The 21,157-nt window shown below is 39.1% G+C and overlaps 1 protein-coding gene and 1 non-coding gene across 4 annotated transcripts in view; one reads left to right on the top strand and one right to left on the bottom strand.

The window, feature by feature from the left end:
• The window catches only part of Phyhipl (phytanoyl-CoA 2-hydroxylase interacting protein like), a 40,926-nt gene that overhangs the window by 7,927 nt on the left and 11,842 nt on the right, over positions 1-21,157 (bottom strand). For all 3 annotated transcript variants that reach the window (XM_076916902.1, XM_034524127.2, XM_076916901.1), the window contains exons 2-3: positions 4,188-4,384; positions 2,353-2,527 (exon numbers count right to left, since the gene is read on the bottom strand). In XM_076916902.1, the coding sequence (XP_076773017.1) occupies positions 2,353-2,527; positions 4,188-4,352 (340 nt within the window). In that variant the 5' untranslated portion in view covers positions 4,353-4,384. The remainder of the gene's footprint in view (positions 1-2,352; positions 2,528-4,187; positions 4,385-21,157) is intronic.
• Positions 11,570-11,673, top strand: LOC117724979 (small nucleolar RNA U13). Its single transcript, XR_004608853.1, has one exon. It is a non-coding gene; the product is annotated as a small nucleolar RNA U13 (small nucleolar RNA).

Below are 21,157 nucleotides of genomic sequence, written 5' to 3' on the forward strand. Positions count from 1 at the left end.
TTGAGACCAGAAGTGTTTCAGATTTTGAATCTGGGGAGTTGGGAATATTTGCAAATACTTTGATAGTTTTACAGTCTCATTCCAAAAATTAAAACTGCTCTCTAAAGTTCAAAATGTCTGGGCACTTTTATCAGAGCTCAAAAAGTTTCAAATTTCAGGGGCTGAAGAGACAATAGAGTAGTTAAGAGCGCTGGCTCCTCTTTCAGATAATCTGGTTTAATTCCCAGCAGTCACGTGGTGCTCAGGACCAGTCACAAGGAATCTGATAACCTTTTCTGTCTCTACCCGCCACTGCCTAACACCAGGAATATACACTGAAGCTCAGACATCAATGCAGGCACTCACATATATATATATATGTGTTTAAAAGTATCAGATATCAGAGCATTCCAATTTAGATTTTTGGGCTGTGGATATGCAATCAACAATATAATAGGCAAAGAGAACGTGTGTGTATGTCTGACTTAAATTAAACTCCCCTTGTTGGGTGATATAAAAATAAATAAAGTGGGACTCAGGAAAGGACTAAAGGTGAGGTAGATTCCAGAGAGGGAAAGTAATTCCAACATAGTACAGCCGACAAAGGAAAACTCTCTCCAGGGGAGAGCCCTTCTGCTTGCTGTTAATTCAACGCAGGCATCTTTAGCTATTTCACTGCTGATTAGTGAACTATCATAATTATACTTAATCTATCCTAAAAATATTTATTTACATTTTAACATTCTGATATTGTCTAGCCATCTTTTAATTGGCAGTTTTTCTTAATGACACATTAAAACGGTGGATCTTATAATTCAAAAGATAAAGAGAAATATAAAAATATGGTACTTGCAAGAACTTTTTTTTTGACCTTGTTCTCAGACACTGAAATCTTTAGCAGTCAAGAGTGTTAAAAAAAATTCCTACCAGCTTCTTCAAGGAGTAAACAAAGAGGCATGAAGATGAAACCAGAATGAGACAGGATTTTAGCCATAGAACTTGCTCTTAGAGTTTTATACTGTGTTTGACATAACAATAGATACCAGGATAAGTAGTGGGCATTCCTGAGTAGCAGCTAAAGGAACACAGGTGTGAGGCCACATATGAAGGGGTTGGGGGCTTATCTGAACATTCCCACAGATGGGGAAGTTGCTAAGCAACCTGGAAACAGACCAGCCCATTATTTTCTAGAATTTTTTTCCTACAAGCTCTTTCATGTTCAACAGTCTCTCTCTCTCTCTCTCTCTCTCTCTCTCTCTCTCTCTCTCTCTCTCTCTCTCTCTCTCTCTCTCTTTTTCCTGTGTGTATTTGGGTGCATGTATCTGCACAGTGTGGAGGTCAGAGGTCACTTCAAATGCCTCCCCCCACCTTATTTTTTGAGGCAGGGTCTTTCAGTGACCTAGTGCTTTCCAAGAAACTAGGCTGCTTGGGTACCAAGTCCGTGGGAACTGCCTGCCTTTGCTATTCCAGAGCTGGGGTTACAAGCATATGCCAGCACGTCTGGCTTTTGAAAATGGCTTCTGGGATCCAAGTCGGATCTCCATGCTTGTAAGGCAAGCAGTTTAGTATCTCAGCTATCTCCCCTGCCTTCTCCACATTTTTTTTTTTTTTTAATAGGAAAAAGTCACCCAGGTGAAGAGGAAGCAGTAAAGCCCCATCGTGATCTTCAAAAGGAAACAATGACAAAAGGTTTCAAGGACACCAATGAACGTGTGTCCTATGTATGACTTCGTAATCGAGCAGGAGGAAGGACAGTCAATATTCCCAAGAGAATACTGGACCACTCATTTTCATCTGAGTGGTCTTATCAGAGGACAGGCTCTCCATGGCAGGATTCTCCAGACCAAATGACTACTTAGGAAGTTTAATGAAGCAAAGGTACACAAAACAAGACAAGAGTTTGTGGAGAGCTTTTTCAAGCCCTTCTGACACTTAGGTAAAAAGAGCAGAAACAGTTTTGCTGGGTAGTTACTGAGGTCTGTCTGTAACCTAAACGGTGTTTCTGGTTTCCTCCCTTCAATATCTATGACAATGAACACCCTCTTTGCAGTATGAGGCTCCAAGAATGTTGAATTGACTCAGAAATTACATCAGGTTTTATGTGTAGAGCTTTCATTTTGAAGAAACTTATAATGCAGCAAAAAGGCAGTCTGAGTCCATCCCTCAAGATGCTTGCCTGAGGATCTCAGTTCCTTCCAACCAATATGAGTTTTTTTGTTTTTTGTTTTTTGTTTTTTGTTTTTTTTTTTGTACCTATTGCAAAACAGCACTACCTCTCCAATGCAATACTCACTCACCTTGTAGGTACACAGAGGCCATGCTGATGACTCCCCTCCCTAGAACATTAATTAACATAAACCACAGCTCCCTTACCTGCTGTACAGAATTCTATAATCTCACTCCATTCAGACACGACGTAATCACCATCAACTTGTTTTGAGGCAGTCTGCACGGCTACTGTATACTCAGTCCTTGGGCTCAAAAACCAGTGTCCACGAACAGTCATTGGCAAGGGAACAGCTTTGGCCACCAATTTTGTTGGAACATCCTAGGAAGAAGGAAAAAAAGGAAGAAAGAAGAGGTGGGAACGAATAAAGGGAGGAACAAGGAGGGCAGGAAGAGATAGGGAGACGGAAGGCTATTAAAGCAGGACTTTCAACTATGAACAACAGAGAGGAACCTTAACTCCTGGCTAAGAGGAAGGCTCCTGTCTAAGAACACCCAACAATTTTTGTATTTAAACTTTCTCTGTATGCATAAATTAAGCCGGGAAGATCAAGAGATAGGCTTAATATCCTATGGTTCAAAAACAGAAAAGGACTTTTATCCCAGTTACCATTCTTTATAACATACAGGTTCCTTCTGCGTTATCCTCCTCAAAGCAGATTTTAAAAAAAAAAAGAGACATAAAAGAACCAAGATTTTTGATTTAATGTCTATTAAGTTAAAATATATTTGTTTGATTTTTATTGCTTGATAATTTTACTAGAGAGGTTCATTACTAAATATTTTATTTGTAAAAGAGAGACTACTTCCAAAGTAAATATTAAAAGAGACAAATCCATTTCACATAGAGATTAGGGAACTTTTCTGCAAGTATGGTGTCTATGTGTTTGAGAAAAGGCGAGGTCTTTTCAAGCAATGATTAATAAGTCAACCTGCAGGCTGAACATGCACTACATTTCCAAAGTTGTGGAATGGGTGAAGTAGAGTCAAGCCTTGAAGTATTCCGTATTTAATGGTAAGCATATCAAAGATGCTTCAAGAAGGCAAATGCCAGCAAAGAGAATACCCATGATGAGAATTGAAATTTGATAATAATGACTGACGTTCTTTCTTTCACATTTTTCTGCAGTATATAAACTCCTCCTTATATTTAGTTTGTGTAAGCATCCATACAGTAAAAGGCAACGATTTCGGGAAACCTAAGATGTATAGAATTTTCCCCAAGTTAAAATCGAGTAGCACTCTCTTTTCCGAAGACTGGCTTTTTGTCTGTTTTCCTCATCAGTAAAAGCAATGAAGCAGAGGAGAAACACTGGGGCCAGGTACTGGTTCTTGCTAACAGCCACATCTGGAGGAAGGGCTTCACATATGACAGCAGAGACAGCAGGGAAATTTACCACATGTGAAGCTTGGTAAATGAAATATATATTCTCTCACTCTTTAGGGCATATTTTCAGGCCTAAAGTATTTAAACAACTCCACACAAGTTTCTAAGTCAACCAGTTTGACTCAGGGAAGGATGTGTGTGCTTCAGTAGAAAACTATAGAGAGCTTACAGCACATTCTTCTGCTTCTGCCTCTATGGAAGGATCTTTACAGCCTGGTGAACAATTTAGCTATTCTTCTCTACACAGGATAACTGAATTGTGAGTTGGGGGCAGCCTTCCTTTCTGCTCCAAACGCCACTGGCCTCTCCAAGCCGTTTCATTTGCATAGCTTTTAATATAAATGACTCATAATGGATTCTCTCTTGAAGTATCCTTATAGCACAGGACCAATTTCCTCTAATGAGTTTACTGTTGATTTTTATCTCTGCATATAGTCATGATTTACTCTTTCGTGCGTGGCATTTCATTTTCCTCAAGAATTCATTGTGGGGATAATGTTTTAAATCACCCAGAATTTTAATTCTCCTTCATTGAATTTATTCTTTCTTTTAAAATGTCTTCCAGATGAAATGGCCTAAGCCTGCCCGGGTTTACCTTGTGTTTAAACTTGTTGGAGTTCTTGTTCTCTTTCTTGTTGAGGTCAATGAAGTAGTGTGTGATGCGGTCCTTTGACTTGGAGTCCATCTCCCATGAGATCTTGAAGGAGTCACATGTGATGTTATTTATTTTGATGTTATGTGGGACAGGTAGCTCTTCCATCTCTGCTATGCCACTGTCTTGTGATTTGTTCCCTGCCAGAAAATAATGCATAGAAAATTAGTTGCTGATGAATGGATTTTCCCAGTTTTCAAAGTCTTTAGTGGTCGGTCTGTCTGTCTGTCTATCTATCTATCTATCTATCTATCTATCTATCTATCTATCTATCTATCTTCTTCCTTCCTTCCTTCCTTCCTTCCTTCCTTCCTTTCTTTCTTTCTGAAATCCAAGTACTAAATTTAAGATTCCATTTTGCTCATGAAGTCATTCAAGTGCTAATAAAAGATATTTACAAGGCCATATTAGAAAAAACAAACAGTTCAATCCTATGATCGTTATATTTCCATTTCCCAATTTCTGATTTACAGAAACACATTGCTGATCCATCTTGCCTATAAAACATCAGCTGCCTGGTTAGGTTCTCCCTGAAAAGCCTCAAAAAGCACCATTTTCCCTCTATGACCAGTCAACAGTGATCCTAAGTAACATGGGTGTTTAGACCCAGATGGTGCCCCAGAAATGCTGATAATGAAGTGATCCAGTCAAAGGAAGATGATGCTTCTGCAAAATGAGAGGTAGCAATGGGCGGTGACAGAGACTTGCTCCTCCTACTTCAGTTTGGGACCATCGTATAGAACGACAGTGTACACAGGTGCTACTGTACGTTCAAATAACACTAACGTCTACTCGTTTACTCTGCCCAGGGTGTCTGTGGTAATCATTTCTCTATTGATGCCTTGATGAATTCAATTTTGAAAGCTGAAATAATAAACAAGGCTAAAGACAAAAGCTGCGTGCCATGCTGACTGAGCTCATTAAAACTGTGAGGAATCACCTCTACACAGTCACTGGAGAAATCATTACCACCTTCCTAGCAGCACAACAGAATGGCTGAAGGACAAAAAAGAGAAAACATAGATGTATTTGCCACTTCAACTCCGGCAATTTATCTTATTCAGCTAAATGTGATGACTAATTGATCTATATCTCATGAAAAGCTTTTTGTTGTTGTTAAAATGTGAGAAAAACGAATTAAAATGTGGAGATCTGTGATTAAATCCTATTTTTCCCCTAAAGGCATTACAAAGCTTTTATTATGTCGAGAATCTCTATTTTAAAGCTATTCCTCACAGTCCCAGTTCTAGCCAGACTAACTACCTTATGCTGCCTTCTTACTTGCTTAGGAGACGTTAAAAATTAGGCTAACTTTCTTCCTCCTCATATGTCATGAATCACTTCCTAACTGAGATTCTGAGCTAAGTGACAGAAAAAGAGAGATTTTTGTCTCTAAAAACTGACAGAACAAGAGCGGGCAAACACCACCAGCATGCAGTAATGCCCCCAGTCACTCTCCGCTCTCTGTCAGGTGTGCATCCATAGTCAGCTTCCCTTCCTCAGTAAGACAGGACTTTGAGAGTAATTCTGGGGGCTGGAGTGATGGCCCCTTGGTTAAGTGTGCATGCCACTCTTGCAGAGAACCCAGCATGCACATGTGCACTCCACAGCCATCTGTATTCCAATTCCAGAGGCTCTGCTTCCCGCCTCTGTGAGTACTAGGCATATGTGCAAGCAATATATTATATGCACAAAATAAAGAAGACTAATTCTGGCCATAATACTTTAATGTTAGATGATTCTAATGTGCATTGCTACTGTGCTACTTAGAAATACTAAATACAGAGCAAATATATGATTTCATACATTTTGTCTATCCAACATGAATCGTACTTTAAAAAAAATATTTCACAAGCAGTTCCTAACAACAGCATTTATTGACATGCAGGATAAAAACATTGGCAGATTATGCCTAGAAATATTTACATATGGGTTACTTGCTGAGCTTAAAGTGCCTTATATATTTGTATATCAATGCCCAAATTAAGCACAGGTCACTTATTTAACCCCTGGGGGCACTCATATTATCACCCTCTCCTTACCTACACCCATGCCCCATTCCCTCAGTACTAGAGAGTCACTACTCTACCACGAGTCTTTGGAGACCATCTGTTCTGCACAGCACAGTCCTCCATGATCATCTTCTTCAAAGCAACACAAAGCTTCCCAGGTTCATCTATGTTACATTGTGCTTTAATGTATTTTTCCTGCTGCACAGGGTTCCATGGTATGGAGAGACCCCCTTTCATTTATGTCTTGAGCAGCTGATGGGAAGCTGCTTCGCCTTTATACCTATCACAGATACCGACGCCATGCACAGTTGTGTATGAGTCTTGGTGTGCACACACATTGAATTCTCTTGTGCGTATCCCCAGGAGTGGGAGGGATTAGAAGATCAGATACTAACTCTCACTTATTGAGGAACCAGAGACTATTTTTGCAAAGAAGCTACACCACTTCACAGCCTCTCCAGCCGTGGATGTGAACTCTTACCAAAGCCTTTACAGTCTGTCATTTTTACGAGAGCCAGTCTTTGCACCTTTTTCGGAGTTAGATTACCTTTGGAAGAGTGCAACAACAAAGGACCATCTTAAACCAGAAAGTCACTCTAACAGACCTTAACCTGCTGGCCTCTTGATTGTACACTTTATCTCTCACACTATGAGCACTACATCTCTATCATACAAAATACCCAGCTTCAGGAACCATTAGAGTAGCAGAAGTAGATAAGACCTTCTGTTACTATCATTGTTTATTTCCTTACCCAACTTGCCTTCCATGCAGCCAGTGGAAGGTCCCAAGCTTCTTCTGAGCATGCGTCCAACTAACTACTTAATCAAGTGTTTTCTTGCTTTCTTCTACCAACAAGGTATTCTAGCCCATGTTCTACGTTTCTGTGGAAGTACTGAAATCAATCACTTCTCTAAGGGCTATATGGTTCAGAGAGTGGCAGGCAGAGACTAAAACCTAAGTTGTAGTTGTGACTAGCTCTGTTAAATGTGCCCGTTTCTAGGGTCTCTGAATGGCTAGGAGAGCCAGAAACCCATGCATGTGGTCAGTAATATCTACATTCACGTACTTACACATGACAGCATCAGTGTGTATACTCACACACCAGCCAATTCTAACCCAACAGCACCCAGCAACACTCCTTAGAACTTCTATCATAATTTCAGCAGCCAGAAAATTGTTTTAATTACTCATAATGTGTTTATTTATTCAACACAGAACACATCCAAGGAACGTCTGAACTGCAGTTCAATTCATTAAAGGAAGCAAGTGCACTGCCACGTCAATACTGATAATGGTTTTTCTTTAGTCAAAGCGAAATAGTCAAAATATGACTTTGCAAATCTGAACCATGCTAACTCAAAATAGTTTCTCAATAGGAAATACTAGTAAATCACACGCATGCGTAAGTGTAGCTCTACATTACATCAGTGTGTGCCGAGCTAAGGAGCAGAGCTGGCCATGTACTTCAGCATGTCTGCATGCTTGGATATTTAAAACTGCATTAAGGATGAAGTATACTAGCAAAATTTCCACTTCCATAAAAAACTATTAAACATAGAAATTAAATTTTTCTTTGCCTTTTGTTGAGTACACACTATAGTTTCAAATGACTAACGAAGAGCGATACTCAGGAAAAGTCACACTTTTATGTTCCTGTTTAGGGCTAGTCCCTGGGGATAGCTGGTATCATATTTGAAATGAGATGTTCAAATCTGCCTCACAGAGACCAGAAATACTACATGGAAAATTCTACTAATAATTGACAGGAAGAAGGCAAGGCATAAGTAACACATGGGAAAGATCCAGACATCAAGGCAACTCAATTCTCAGACCTTTCTATTCCGTTCTATTCTCCCTTCCTATTCCCATGTACTTTCTCCTCTCATAGTAGAAATGGGCTATGTCCCATAAATCTATACATTGCAGGGTTTCTTACAATAAGACTAGGTCTGTCTTGATAAAGTATTTCATAAATAAGGACTCTTCACTAACATTTTGCTGGTGAATACTAGTGTATTTAAAAGTAAGTCTATTTAATTAAACGGCATCTTTGCAACTGGATTTAGCCAGTCCATCTCTCTCCCTCCATCCCTCCTTCCCTCCCTGCTCTCTCTTCCTGAAGTCCCTGATGAGAAGTGTATCTATCCATGATGCAGGTCCACCCCGTTCGCCATTAACCAATCACATTATCGGTCTGTGTTCTGCAGTTATTGGTTTAGTTTTTAGCAAAACTGTGCTGCACATATTTTATTTTCTTTATACAATATTCATCTAACCAAAACTCTTTAAACTATTTGAACTATGCAAGGATGTCTCAGGTTTTAAGTGCCGTGCCCCATGTACTACTTGAACAATTGCTTTCTTTTTCAGCTAGCATTTTTTACTCCTTTTAGAAAGACTGGCTCTGAATATTGTTGCATTAATGAGGCTTAGTTTTTTTTCTTTTTAATTTTTGCCTTTATCTTTACTGTTTCCATTCCGGCCTACAATTTTTTGCAATCAAACAGCCTCATCTCAGGATGAACACTGAATTCATTTTATTTGCTTCTGCTGTCTCACTCTTATGCTCTTTAACTATTTATACTTTTCTTGACCAGTACTTTAAGTATATCCTGTACATTCTGACAGATGGTCTTTTCACTGTATTTTCAGAGAAATTCTATACTGTTCTTTCTCTTACACCCATGCACGACTAACAGACGTTGCTGTTTTCTCCCGAAGGTGAAAGCATATTTTTCAATCTTAAGTTCTAGTTCTGTTTACAGCATGTGACCAGTGCTGTGTGCGGTGCCTTAGCTGGCACCGTCTAGTTCTGTGACTGTCGCCTGAGGGCTCATTCTCTGCTAGGCGGCTATGGAGGTGCGAGGTTGGATGCAGGTACAGGCTAGCGGGCTGGCGTTTCTGAATTCTAAGTCACACTGTTGGTATGTTTCTTTACTGTTATCCACTACATCTATCCTGTACCAAAACTGGCAACTTAAATCCTTTATTGGCAACAGGCTATTTCTCTAATAGCATCCCTGAACCACCATCCATCAGGAGCTGCTGCTTTTAAATGTGGGTGTTTGGGTTATTTGGTTTGGGAGGCCCTGTATGTTTTTCTATTAGTTATGAATTGTGGCTTTTAACATTTAACCCCGTCCTTTGTCCTTCTAGCTTGAATTATCAAATTAACAGGAGAGCAACACCTACTTTCTTATTTCTTACCTTTCTGAGCATTTTTCTCCCATTCATGTTTAGACTGCTAAATGACTATTTTAAGCACCACATTCTCAGAGCCAAAAGTGATTTTTAAGTTCCTACTAGGTGAGCTGAGCTGAGCACACTCAGCTCTGTGGGAGTCACAAGTTACTTACTTCTCCACAAATCTGTCACAGACTTCGTGTGTGTTGTTTTCTATCTTCCTGATGTTTTGTGTTTCTTCCTGCTTACTCCTTTGCTTGTTTTTCTTAAATTTCTTTGAGTATTTACGGTATATTGTATTTTTTTTTTTTTTTACTCATGGTTATCACTGTGTTTGTTCTCAAAATATACTTGATCTCCTTTTCCCTTAACTTTGTCAAGCCTTCCCACTAAGAATGGCAACTGTTGCTATCACACACTGGCACTATCTTTGTGTTTATTCATGTATTTATTTTCATTTTATGTACATTGGTGGTTTGCCTGCATGTATGCTTTGTGTGAGGGTGATCTTGGAGTCACAGACAGTTGTGAGCTGCCATGTGGCTGCCTGGAATTGAACCCAGTGATCTTAACCACTGAGCCATCCCTGCAGTGCCTACACACTGTCTTTCTAACCATCAAGGAGCTTGATTTCATTTCCTATCTTCAGTTATATAATTTCTACCTTGCCAGAACATACATACATACATACATACACACACACACACACACACACACACACACACACACACACATCTGTCTGTCTGTCTGTCTGTCTGTCTGTCTATCTCTTCTTTTACCTTTAAAAACAAAAGCAAGCAGCAGCAGCAGCAAAAGTAGACACGTCATTCTGTAGGAGACATGAGTGGGTTCCAGGACTGATGGGGAAAGTAGCTGTGAAGCAGGACAGAGCTCAGGGGCAGAGGCCGAGCGAGCACATGCGCAGACCTCACAAACAAGGCAAAGGACAATGTGGCCTTTAAAATTTCATTTTCAGTTGGGTATTTGTTTTGATAGTTCTAATCAGTCATTTCAGATTACAGAGTTCCATTATGGTAATGCCTATGCTATTTTTCTGCACTGACTGCTGAATCTCACTTGCAGAAGGGCCCAACTATTAATTACAGAATGGTTAGATGTGTGTCTACAGATCAGGCAGTCTTAGAGATGCGTGTCCTGGGTGGGTATCTTCCAGTACTCTAGGCTGTTTCTTCATAGGCCAGCAGTATAGAAAGAGGTAATAACCTACATATGAAAAACTAAGCTCTGGCCCGAAATAGACAATTAATGTTAGCTTACACTCACATAAAAGGAAATGATTAAAACTATTCTCCTTTGGTCTAATTAATATACAGCTCTGCTAACACATGGTAGACCGCCAATACCCCTAGTAATCTTTAATGATTTACTTCTTTGGAAATCCATTTGTTGACATGTGTTAGTGTCCATATATATCTAAGTATTTTTTAGTAAATCCATGTTCAAAGAGACGTCAGTTTCTTAGTTTTGCTGTAATATTTATGTGTGAATCTCGATTTAATTTCATGCTTCTCTCTCAAATACGCTTTCCCCCTTTTATTCTCTGCTAAGGGATCCCGCTGCAAAGCAGCTCCAAGCGCTGTTTTTAAGGTTCTGTTTTAGCTCAGAGTTTGTTGTGCTGCTTGGTAATAACCAAGAACGAAGTCTCCAGCTTTATTTGCACATGATGTCACATTTTATTTTTCCTTTCTATACACCTAACATTTAAGCCATTCTGCAAAAACCAGTTTCTTTCCATCTAGGCTTGAAATGCCTCTAGTTATCTGTACTTTTAACAGTAGTTTTACATCCAAATAAGTAATACATTTTTTTCGAGGAGCACGTACACAGTAGTTATGATTCAAATAACATTTCATCCCCATTTTCATACTCAAAACCATAAATCATAAAAACCTAGCACTGGGTCATAGCCATTACTCCTTTTGGGTTAGGATTCACAGTGGAGGACATGGAAAGCCAGCTGTCCAACAGGAAATACTGTGACACCAGAATTTCAGTAAAAACTTCTGTCTCCTTTCTATGATGGTAACCCATGAGGTCAAAGTAGGAGAACATGACTGTCATCAAACTCAGATGCCCTACAACCAGCACTGGAAAAAAGTTGAATGTAGATCCTTTCTGGTTCATAAAGCATGATGACTGGGTGTTCATGCCATTGTGTGATATGTGCCACCCATAAACCTTGTTACGACATGGGCACATTACCCGTGTGACATGAGAAAAAAAAAAAAAAGAAAAAAAAGTTGAGTGTAGTTAGTATGTTCTGCTCCTTGGTTTAGAGTGTTAAGCTTTTATGACTCCCCAGCCCCCAGCAAACAGGGTTTATCCTGCAGGGCTGGTCCTTCACATACACCACTGGAGTTTTCCAGTTCATAGAAGTAACATAAGTATCTGGTTTCACTAAAACACGACATGGTACAAAATTACCACTTCACATTTCTACTCATAAACTCATTTCTAATAGCAGTATCTGGTGTCAGAGTCTAAGTTACGTTACCTAATGAGTTTTCAAACAGATGTGGATCAATGTCCCTAAAGCTGAACTGAGGAATAGTAAACATGCAACATGCAAAAACACATGTGCATGTCCCCACTCACACACATACCAAATTACACACACACACACACACACACACACACACACACACACACACATATCAAAAGAGGCTTCTCTACTACCTGCCTTAAAGTGAGATAACTAAAAACATATGTATATATAGGCAAAAGGAATAAACTGTTTGTTGCCTTTCCTTATAAAAGCAAAACCACGAATGACAGAAGATCATATTAAGTGTGCTTTAAAGATGAGGTGATTTCCTTTCAATTGGTGTCATAGCTCAAAAGTATTAAAAACCATTCAGTATTAAAAACCAAAGCCTCTGACAGATGCTCACATGAAACAGGGACAGTTTTTCTAAAGTTCAGCAGATATTTGTAATAAAAGGGATTATTTGATATGATTATTAGAAAAAAAAATAGCTGGCTATTCTAGCTAAGGGTCTTCTACTATCCAAGCAAACTAAGGTACAAAATAGGGTCCCAAAATCACTACAGATAATATTAAATATAGCATCAGACCAGAACGTTTAGTGATGGAAAACTTTATAAGCACTTACATTAACAAGACAGTATTCTAAATCCTTAGCACATATTTCCTTTTTCTTTTTTTAGTGTGTATGTGTGTGTCTGTGTAAGTGTATGTCACATGTGATCATGTGCCTGCCAAGGCCACAAGAGGGCATTAAATCCCCTAGAGTTGAGTTATATGTAGTCGTGAGCTACCTATTGTGAGTGTTGGGATAAGAAATCAGGTCCTCTGTAAGAACAGCAAGTGCTTTTAACTACTGAGCCATCTCTCCAGCCCTGTTTTCAATTCCTAGGGAAGTTTATGACAAGTATCATCTCCATCCTAACAAATGAGGGAAGAGAGTACATCCAAAGATGCTTCATAGTGTGTCCAATGCCTAACAACTGGTATAAAAGTCATGATTTCAAACCAAGTGCTGAAGCATTAAAGTGTGGGCTTATAACCACCAAACCACCCAAGATGGGTTGCCTCACCTGCTCTAGAACTATTTGCATTCTGAAAAAAAAAAATCGTTTACTATTCACTCTCCTTAATCTATAGACTAGAAATGGTTTGCATGAGAATCTAAAGTCACTTCTAGGTCTGATACATGAATCATTAGAGTTACCATATTTTGTCAAGCTTTGTTTTCTTTAACTTAGAAACAATTGTCTGTATGTATGTCTGTGCATATATGTGGTGGCCATGGAGGCCAGAACAAAGTAGTGGATCCTCTGAAATTGGAGTTTTAATGATTGTTAGCTGAGCCATGTAGGTGCTGGGAACTGAACCTGGGTTTCCTGGAAAAGCAGCCAGTGCTCATAACTGGAGCCTTCTCTCTAGCCCCTGAGTTTTCTTGAACTTTGTTTATTTGTTGGACGTATTTTCTCCTACCTCATGATTACATATTCTTGTATTCGAGATTCTTGTTGTCATTATTTTCTTGCAAAAGTTCAGTTCATTGAGTATCAACCATACAGTCTCTCTCTGGAATATTGTGTGGCCGTAGCCGAATCATTTCACATACTTTAAAATGTAGATTGCCCATAACTCCCATTCTTCTTAATAATCCCATTTTCTTCCTTTCTCATATGGTGTGTGTGTGTTCCTGCAGGCACACTGGTGCTTGTGTGCTTGTGGGGGCCAGAAGTTGATGTCAAGTGTCTTTCCCACTATTTTCCACCTTACACACTGAGGCAGGGACTCCCACTTGAACCCACAACCTGCTGATTGGGCTAGTCTTATCCAGCTTGTTCCAGGGATCCTCTCCTCTGCCTCCTGTGGCTGACATTACAGCCCAACCTCTGCCTCTAGATACACAATGACATTAGGTATTGGGAACCCAAACTCTAGTCCTCATCCTTGTGCAGTAAAAGTGCTTTATCCAACTCGCCATCCCCTCAGCCCTTTGCTGTTGTTCGTGACTGTTCTTTAAAACTGACCGTATGACTTGCTTGCCTGATAATTACCAGGACTCCAGAAAGCTTGTCTCTTGGCTCCTCTGGCATTGACAGCACTTATAATAGACAGGCTTGAGCCTTCTATTCTACACCACTTTCCCATATTGTTTCGGTTTTGGAATCAGAGATTGAGATCAGGTATCTCTGTCACTTTTAGTTCTAGGATTTGAGATTATTTAGATTATTTGTGCTCAAATGATTTACCTTAAAATTGGAGGGGAGTATTTTCACTCCCCAAGGACAGGTAAATTGATCAGGAAGCCAATGAAGCTTACATAAGAGACCCTCACTTATATCTTATATTCAAAATATTTTGCTGCTTTTCTCAAGGCACCCAAAATTGTAAAAGCTCGACACGCCATAAAATCTGGATCCATTTCTGCCTATAACAATAACACAAACATGCAATCCCAATACAGTAAGTGACCAGCTGGTTAACCAACGGTCTTTAGCCAAGGGACTTGGATGAGACTACTGGTATCTATCTACACAAATGAGATTAATTTCAAGGAGACATAAGTTAAAGCTAAAACTTTTTTGTTATTGTTATATAATTAATTTGGTTTGTCAACTGCAAAGTAACAATGACTGAACAGAATATAAGTTTTCTCTTTGTTGAAAGTTGACAATCACAACATACCCAGGTTCCTGAGTAGAAAGGACTAAGTATTAAAAAAAACCAACTTTCAAATGAGGCAGGCATGATGCAATGTTATTATATTTATCTAGGAAAACCTGACTTACATTTCTTCTTTTTTACTTTCTCGTTATGAATCCTTATGGGAATATTTAAGAATATTTTTAATTAAGTGATTTAAAAAGATAATTTGGTATGTACTCCATTTTGGATAGTTGTTTTCCATATTTACCCTTCCATTGTGAGATAATTATATATAAAGTGTTTTAAAATGCAGTGTACAATAGCAGTATACTAACCACAGACACCAGAAGGCACAGAAGCATCCGAGACCTTCCAAGGGAAGGTGCTTCATCATGTAAAAACTACACTGTCTACTACAGAGAAAATGAAGATGGACATCTTTATGCCCTAGAAAAAAATTAAACTTGCACCTTAAAACATTTAAGTGCTGTTATTGACAAATTACTTAGTTATTTTTATATTGTTCTTCCGATTTTCACCATGCAAGCTTGTAAACAAGACAATTTACTGCACTCTGATGTGTGTTCCCTTAAAAATGAGGCTCTGCTCAGAGAGCTGTCAGGAAATTGATAAGCTCACTGACATCTACCTTCTCCAACAGGACCAGATGGTTCATTTCCCCTATCATTTCAAATTCCCTTCATACTTGATGGTTAAAAGGTGTCTCCGTTTCAAAACAAATACAGGTGATAATGTGGTTTTGTAGAAGGCACTACAGTGTACCATCGCCTGCCAATGACAGGTTATGGAAGGCGAAAGTGGTTCTTGCTAAGTAAGTCTGTGCATTACTTTTCTATTCACTGTGACCAGACACCTAACATGCAACTCAGAGAGGAAGGACGAGGATTTATTTTTGGCTCACTGTTTGAGGAGATACAGTCTAACATGCTGGGAAAGGCAGAGCAGTGGGAGCATGAGGCCTTGGTCGCACTGTGCCCACACAGTCAGAAAGCAGCTGGTGCTGATGCTGGTGCTGATGCTGGTGCTCCACAGGCTTTCTCTTTCCTCCCTCCTATTCAGTCCCAGGTTCCAGACCCTCTCGAGAGCTACCCGAATTTAGCACTAGCCTCCCCTCACTCAGTTAAGCCTCTCTGAAGAATTCCTCACAGAGAGGTCCAGAAATCTGTCTCCTAAGTGATTCTAAATGCAGGCCAGCTAACAGTTAAGATTAACCATCCCAAGTTGACCCCTTGTCAATAGAATGTCCAAACACATCACTTTAAAACTGTAATAGTAAGTATATACATTTTTTAAGTTACTCTCACTCTCAGACTAAAAAAATTAAGCCATTTATGCTGACAGTTAGAAGGTTGTGACTTATATATTCAGCAGACATGTACATTCATTGGCTATTCATCTGTACAAGAGGGTTAGAAAAGAGATTATGAGACACTGTGGTCCATGCTTTCGAAATTGTGCATCAGTCTAGAAACATGCATATGTGACTATATGCAAAATTTAAACCCTTACTGCTACACATTTTCCCCCAGATAAGTTATTTGCTTCCCTTCATAACCAAATTTCTTAGGACATTTGCCTTTTTTCTTTAATTCTTACTAACTCTTAAGCTCAGTAAAATGTACTTTTAGTCTCTAGGACTCCGGCAAATTTCCTCTTGTCAGATGGCAGCAACAGTTCCTTCTCAATCCTCCTCTGAGTCTCCTCTGAAGGGCCTTAGGCCATGCTACTTCATGCACACTTGTGCTGGAGGGGAACATCTGAAGTAACCCACTTCTACCAGCATGAAAAACTCTTACGTTCTTCCAAAGTAGGTTCTAAGACTCATTCCTGAAGTCTCTTCCCTATATCTAAAGGAAAGAATGTCGTTATCTCTGAAGACCCAGAGAAGAATCGGAACAAGCAAACCTCACCGTGGCTCTCCTCCCACGCCCCTTGTGCAGTCCCCTCTACAGTGATTTATTTCATCACACTGAGAATAAAGTACACATAGCTTTCTCTGTTTTCTTAGGCCCTCATTTCTAAAAGCCCTTTGTCATACTAAGTATGTACTCAATAAATGTGTATGCTTTTCTCTTGGTAGCCTCCTTGGTCACATGGGTCTCAAAGCATTGATTGTTTTAGAATTAGTAAGTGATATATGAGATCTTTTTCTCTGGCACCTACTCCTTCCCATGCCTGAGAACTCTGTCACACCAAAGTTTAGTGTGTCTCAGGGGTCTGCTGAAGACTTTTCCTGACGAATGCTATCTTTTAGAGTGAACAACAAACCTTCAGTCCTGATAGACATGCAGCGCGATAGCCGTATGCTACATTTAATGGTGTGCTTCAAAGACACCTCAAATATAAAAGAATCAGAAACATAGCATTTGGTTTTCTCCAAATTACACCCAAACCCAGTATTCTGTCACACAGCAAATGGCTCTAATATCTACCAAGCTACATCATCCATAAAATTTATACTTCAACAACTAATGCTAATGGGTTAATAATCTTTTGTTATTTTTCTAGAATCTCATTTTTTCCCTACATGAAGGCTGTGTTCTGTATCTTACAATGCTTTACTTACAGTACACTTTAAAAAAAAATCTATTTCTTTTCATGCTTCAATTGGTTTTATAATATTAAAAAAAATCATCCATTGATTCATTTATTCACAGGTATATAGTTAGGATTGCACTGTGTAGCTTGGGCTGGCCTGGAACTTGCCAGTGAGCCCACAATGCTAACTTCAGGTTCCTCTTACCTAAACCTTATGAGTCTTGAGATTACAAGTGTGTATAACCATACTTATCTAGATTCAAAACTATCTTTTTTTTTTTTTAAAAAAGATCTTAGTATTTTTTATGTGTATTTCTCTGTGTGCATATGAGTGCAGTTGCTCAACAAGGCCAAAAGAGGATGTTATATCCCCTGTAGCTGAAGTTACATGTAGTTAAGACATGCCCAATGTGGGTGTGTTGGGAACTGAACTCTGGTCCATCTGAAAGAGCTATCAGGCACTCTTAACCTCTGAGCCACCACTCCAGCCCCTCCCCCCCCAACCCCAAACAATCTTTTGAATAAGAGTTTTCTATAAATATTCCCAATCTTTCAAAGATGACACTGGATTATTAAAGGAAATGCAAAAAAAAATTGGTTAAAAAATTAAGAAGGATGGTAAGAAATAAGACTGAGGTAGGAGGCAGGGGCCAAATCCCACGGAGTTTCTTTTTTTTAATACTAGAGAATGAGTAAGTAGTAGTAGGTATTAGTAACTAGCTGGCATTCCATTTCATTGCCAGTTTGCATTTCTGCCAAATTCTTCAGAAGCATTGAGAAAGAATACAATTTCAGGGAAAAAATAACTGTTCTATCATTACTATATTTTATAAGTTTATGTTTCAGATATATGATCTTAAAGAAGCATGAATAAGACACAAATGATCTGTGTAAACAGCATGGATATATACCAAGTAACACATGTATTGTCACCACTAAAATATTACATGATAATGAGTCATAAGAGGTCTTTGCAGAAAACTAAGACCGGAAAGTGTTAAACCACAGGCAAAGAAGTCTGGAAAAAGGTCTTTAGACTCTGAAGGAGAGGTCTGAAAAAAGGCTCACCAGTTGATCCAGATGAAACTCAGCATGCGTGTGTGAAGCTGCAAAGGGTGTGCCTAGAGGTGAAACACGCACCTGCATCCCATACAAAGCATGTTCTGCTGCTAGAAGTGGCTGTGCTGTATCTGATGGTTTATTTATCATTATTCCAAGTTCAAATCTTACTGTTGTAAATTGTGTCATTAGAATTTCATGAGCAAAGCTTTTAGCAAAGCAAGTGGCTTAAATATTAGTTTCCAAAATCAATAGTTTCTGCTCAATTGAACTCCCCCCCCCTTTTTTTTTGGTAATCACTAAAAATAACTTTGAAAGGTCTATTAAAGTTTTACAGTTTAAGTCCCAGAAAAGGCAAGTTGCACCAGAAGACAATGCATAACATAGATCCAAATGCTCGGCCATGACATACAAAATAATATGCAAAAGATGCTTGTTAAAGTGAAAGATTTATTTTAAAATAATCTGTAAGAACACAACCTAAGTTTAAAAAGACACTAGCACTAAACAAATATCCCCATTAAACACTCAAATTAAGAGTCTGCGGTCAAAAAGATACGTTAGAAATATATACTGAAGGGAGCTGGAGAGATGGCTCAGAGGTTAAGAGCACTGGCTGCTCTTCCAGAGGTCCTGAGTTCAATTCCTAGCAACCACATGGCAGTTCACAACTGTCTGTAACTGTCCAGAGGGTTCTGATGCCCTCACATAGATATACATGCAAGCAAAACACCAAGGCACATTTAAAAATAAAGAAATATATGTTCAAATAAGAACTTCAAAAATAGCTTTAGCAATACCTTAGTTTCCCTTTAGCTCCAGTACCATTATTTTTCTGCCAATCTAAGGTCAAACACTTCAATTGTTTCATGGATTAATATTTGCTTCAGCAGACTATCCTGCTAAGAGAGAAAAAAAATCTAGTGTCTTCCACAGTAAACATGAAAAGCTTACCATTTAAAAGTAGAGAAAGCTCTGTGTTACAGGGCTTACTTGGGTCATTGTTTCCATGTTAATTGTTGCATAGCAATACCTTTTCTAAAAAGAACTATATCAAAAGTTTTTAGATGACAAGCCAACCAACCAACTAGGCACCAGCTTCCTATCCTATCACTTCTATGCTGAATTATCAACACTGACTAAAAGACAGCAAGGGATGCTTTGTAAGGAGACTGAGGCCAACTAAGCAGCTTGGGAAAGACCATAAAGTTTTCCTTGTCCTCAAACTCTTCCTATGAGAATCAGATGGGTATTTCTAATAGCCTTTCTTCCAAATGTTTTTTCTTTCTAGATACATCGCAGACATGTCAAATCCAGGTTGTTCAGATGACTTTGATCACGCATTTCTAAGTTTATTCTTTCAGATTCCCTTCACCTAACCATTCTGATTTTATTTACTTGTATCAAAAGATATCCAACCCCTGATCTAGCACAGTAAGCCATCAACAACTTTTATTTTTTATACCATCCTGTGAGTATAATCACAAAGCTTACAGATGTTTCCCTCAAATCTTGCTAACTATACCACTCTTTTTTTTTTTTTTTTTGAGGGGATACAAATTTCTCTGGCTCTGGTATTTCCTTGGGACAATGGACCATGGGTTAATATAGCCTAAGAAACCATTTAGTCATGCTTCTCAGAGCACTGCTTCTTCAGGTGTAGACCCTGTATTACTAAGAGTACTCTCACAGGCTGGCCTGGAACTTGCTATGCCCAAACTCAGAGATCCATCAGTCTGTGCTTCCTGAGTGCAGGGACTAGAGACATATAGCATCACAGGGGACTTGACTTTACTGCTGATCTCTAAATACATTGACAACTTACTCTTTAAAAATGGGATGTAAGTGTGAGTTCACTGGTCATTGGATGCCAGAATAGTTCCTAAAATCTAAGTATGCACAGACTCTTCTAAAAATTTGGGTGTAGTTTGTCCCCTAAGGGTGCATGGGTTGGGAGTGCAGCAATTATGGTGAAGCTGGGACCAATTAGATTGCTAGGTGGGTAAATTCACTTGCCACCAAGGCTGATGACCTGAGTTCCATCTTCTGAATCCCTATGACAAAAGCAGGGAACCAGTTCTCATAAGTTGTCCTCTGACCGTCACACAAGCACCATTAGATATGCCCACATTCACAAAAATAAAGATATAAACAAACAAAATGTAAAAGGCATGATGGGACCTCTTAAGAGGTGGGACCTAAATGAGAGGTCATTTAGGTCACCAGGGTCACTGCCCCAGGAAAGATTAAAGGACTTCTGGGCCCCAGTTAGTTCTTATAAGAAGGTTGTTATAAAAACTTCCCTGGTTTCTTCCTAGCAACCTGTCTTGCCATGTGACAATCCCCCACCCCAGTTTCCTGTCAGTATGCCATGTGCCATGAGGTAATATAGCCAGGGGAACACTTACCAGATCCAGCATCATGTTATTTAAGGTTTCAGTCATGGAATCTGTGACATAAATAAAACTGTTTTCTTTAAAATCCCTCTGGCTCTGGTACTTCCTCCGGGCAGTAGACCATGGGTTAATACAGTTCCCCAGCCTAAGAAACCATTTGGTCATGCTTCTCAGAGTGCTGCTTCTCCAGGTGTAGAGTCTGGATTACTAAAGAGTAGCTCATCTGGAAACTTGTTAGAAAAACAAATTCTTGGGCTCCGCCCCAGATCTAATCAACCACAAATTCGGGAATGAGGCCTTAAGAGCTGTGTTCAGACAGGCCCTCCAGGGGATACATTTTGAGAATCGGACTTACTGACATGAGATTTAAACTTTTTTAGTACAGGGATGATTAAAGGATTACCAAACCTCATTTAGCTTTGTGATTATTTTAAGCTATTCTAAAAACCTGGACACAAATAGCAAATATTAAATTGGGCCGCAGTACCTGATTTGGAGTAAATACTAAAAAAGAAAACTTTGCCTATTACACATCATCTGAAAAAATGGGGTTCTAT

Source organism: Arvicanthis niloticus, chromosome 20, assembly GCF_011762505.2.
Source record: "Arvicanthis niloticus isolate mArvNil1 chromosome 20, mArvNil1.pat.X, whole genome shotgun sequence".
NCBI lineage: Eukaryota > Metazoa > Chordata > Mammalia > Rodentia > Muridae > Arvicanthis > Arvicanthis niloticus.